Raw genomic sequence first — 3,492 nt, 5'->3', positions numbered from 1 at the left:
AAAAAATTAACTTAAATGATTTTAGCAAATGGCTGCAATATAACAGAGTGAAAAATTTAAGGGGGTCTGAATACTTTCCGTACCCACTGTATATATATATATATATACACAAATATGTAACATTAATAAAAATACATAAAATAAATGAAAATGTAAAAAACTAATAAAAATAAAAATATCGATAAAATATAAAAAACAATAAACAAACAAATAAGGATAAATAAAATACATAAATATAAAATTATTACATGTATAATAATTACAGATAAATAATAATTAAATAAATAGTGCTGACCATGTGTGTAATGGAGCATGACTGTATACAGTGTGCTATAGCAAACCATTTATTTTGCTTATACTATTACCTTTTTTCTTAAATGAATCATAAATCTTGCAACATTTGTTTCAATAAAAATTGTAACAATGGGATTAGAAAGATAAAAATATAACAAAATTTTGCATCATATTTTTAAATAAATACTGTCATTAATTCACAAAATAAAATCAAAATCAAAAAATGTTTTACATTATAATTTTTATTTTTAAATTAAATACACTGAACAAAATTATAAACGCAACACTTTTGTTTTTGCCCCCATTTTTCATGAGCTGAACTCAAAGATCTAAGACTTTTTCTATGTACACAAAAGGCCCATTTCTCTCAAATATTGTTCACAAATCTGTGTTAGTGAGCACTTCTCCTTTGCCGAGATAATCCATCCACCTCACCGGTGTGGCATATCAAGATGCTGATTAGACAGCATGATTATTGCACAGGTGTGCCTTAGGCTCACATTTTAGAGTGGCCTTTTATTGTGGGCAGCTTAAGGCACACCTGTGCAATAATCATGTTGTCTAATCAGCATCTTGATATGCCTCACCTGTGAGGTGGATGGATTATCTTGGCAAAGGAGAAGTGCTCACTAACACAGATTTAGACAGAGTTGTGAACAATATTTGAGAGAAATAGGCCTTTTGTGTACATAGAAAAAGTCTTAGATCTTTGAGTTCAGCTCATGAAAAATGGGGGCAAAAACAAAAGTGTTGCGTTTATAATTTTGTTCAGTATACATGTGATTAACTTACTGAATTAAATAAAAATATAAAAAAAACAGTTAGCATTATATATATTTTTTTTAAATAAAATATTTGTGATTAATTTACTGAATTAAATAAAAATATAAAAAACAGTTAGCATTATATATTTTTTATAGTTTTAAATAAAATAATATTTGTGGTTAATTCACTAAAAATAATAAAAATGTAAAAATATTTTTGCATTATGTTTTATTTTAAATTTAAAAAATGTGATAAAAAAATTTAATTCAGTGAATAGTTCACTAAATTACTCAAAAAGAGACATTATCACATGATTATTAAAATACAAACCATTTTTCATTAGAATTCCAGCAAAGTAACCACAATATAAGCTGTTACCGTGCTATAAAATGAATAAACATGGTTTTGGAGATTGAGTAAGTGAACCGAGGTTTGTGTGACGGGCGTCTGTCGCTCACCGAGTCCCGATATGAACAGCAGGTGTTGAACTCCGTGTCTGACAGAGTCGGCCAGCGTGAGATTAACAAACGCTTTAATATTCAAATGATCCACCAGAGACAACCAGGAGTCATACTGAGACTGCAGCGGATCCGACGGGAGAACGTCTGCGGAGAGAAACACACACAGAGAGAGAGAGAGAGAAAGAGTTAGTGATTATTACAGGAAGATTTCAGGGTCTTTCAGCTTAATATTCATGTACCACATGCAACGCCTGCTGTTAATGACAACAGATCGTCACTCGGCCGGCGTACAGCTCAGACAAAACACACACTTACTGAAGCATTCAGTGTGTTAATCAACAGGAGGTCTTGGATATTCCTTCAACTTCTTTAGTAAATAAGTAAATATATAAATAAATAACAATACATAAACTAAACAAATAAATAAATGGGATCCATGAAATAAATAAAAATACATAAAAATGAATAAGCTAAAATAAACATAAATAAAAATAAATATAACTACATGAAAATAAATATCAAATGAATGAAAATACATAAAAATAAACAAATAAATGAAAATAAATATGAATAAATAAAAATACATAAAAATAAAGAAAATAAATGGAAAGAAATATAAATAAATAAAACACAAAAATAAATAAATAAGCTAAAATAAACATAAATAAAAATAAAATGAAAAGAAATATAGCTACACGAAAAGAAATAAATATCAAATGAATGAAAATACATAAAAAATAAACAAATAAATGAAAATAAATATGAATAAATAAAAATACATAAAAATAAAGAAAATAAATGGAAAGAAATATAAATAAATAAAACACAAAAATAAATAAATAAGTAAGCTAAAATAAACAAATAAAAATAAATAAAATTAAAAGAAATATAGCTACATGAAAAGAAATAAAAATGAAATGAATGAAAATACATAAAAAATAAACAAATAAATGAAAATAAATATGAATAAATAAAAATACTTAAAAATAAAGAAAAGAAATAAAAAGAAATATAAATAAATAAAACACAAAAATAAATAAAAAGTAAATATAAATATATGAAAATACATGAAAATAAATATGAATAAATGAAAATACATAAAAAACAAATAAAAATAAATATAAATATATAAAACAAAAAAATAAACAACAATTAATATAAATGTATAAAAACACCTATAAATAAAAATACATAAAAATAAATAAACAAATAAATAAAAATACAAGAAATAAATAAATATAAATAAAATACATAAAATAATTACAAATAAATAAAATAAAATAATTATAAATATGTCAGAAATGAACAAAATATAAAGATAAACATAAAATAAATGAAAAAAATGCCTAAAATAAATAAACAGATATATATCAGCAGAAAGAGTGAGTTTTACCGAGGTCTCCGAGCTGCACGTGTCCCAGCACATAGAGGCCGCTCTTCTTGATGTCGTTGATGAACGTGATCAATCCCACGCTGCACCTGGGGTTGGACAGCATCAGCAGCACCTGCGGCCTCCAGAACTTCACGTGATCCTTACGGACGTCCAGCATCAGCAGGTATTTACGCACCTGAAAACACCAGTCTGTCAAACTACTTTAGAGCATTACAGGATTACTAGCACGGTTATTATCAGCAACTACAACTAAAACTATTAAAAAGTATTAGATGAAAAACTTAAATATTAGACTAAAAATGATAATTAGATATGCTGCTTTAACAAGTAAGAGAAATAAGAAATAAGTTTAAGTGGAAGCACTAAATTTACTTACTGGAATTAAATAAAAAAATTAAATTTAAATAGTAATATAAAAAACTAAAACTAATACAAATGTCAAAAGCACATAACTAGAAATTAAACTAAAATAAACTATAATAGCATATGAATAATAAAACAATAACATACAAAAAAACGAATACAAATATAAAAAGCACACCATAAAATGACTAAAAATTAAACTAAAATAAAAACGAA

General features: G+C 25.6%; 1 protein-coding gene across 1 annotated transcript in view; it reads right to left on the bottom strand.

The window, feature by feature from the left end:
- LOC107709403 (solute carrier family 12 member 9-like) overlaps positions 1-3,088 on the bottom strand; it is a gene marked incomplete at its 5' end in the record, with an annotated part of 5,515 nt that extends 2,427 nt beyond the window's left edge. The window contains 2 exons of the mRNA XM_016513856.1: positions 1,518-1,664; positions 2,914-3,088. Of these exons, the coding sequence (XP_016369342.1) occupies positions 1,518-1,664; positions 2,914-3,088 (322 nt within the window). The remainder of the gene's footprint in view (positions 1-1,517; positions 1,665-2,913) is intronic.
- Positions 3,089-3,492: the final 404 nt, after the last annotated feature.

Source organism: Sinocyclocheilus rhinocerous, unplaced genomic scaffold, assembly GCF_001515625.1.
Source record: "Sinocyclocheilus rhinocerous isolate Xijiao unplaced genomic scaffold, SAMN03320098_v1.1 scaffold3493, whole genome shotgun sequence".
NCBI classification, from domain to species: Eukaryota; Metazoa; Chordata; class Actinopteri; order Cypriniformes; family Cyprinidae; genus Sinocyclocheilus; species Sinocyclocheilus rhinocerous.
This window is presented reverse-complemented; position numbering and strand designations above follow the sequence as displayed.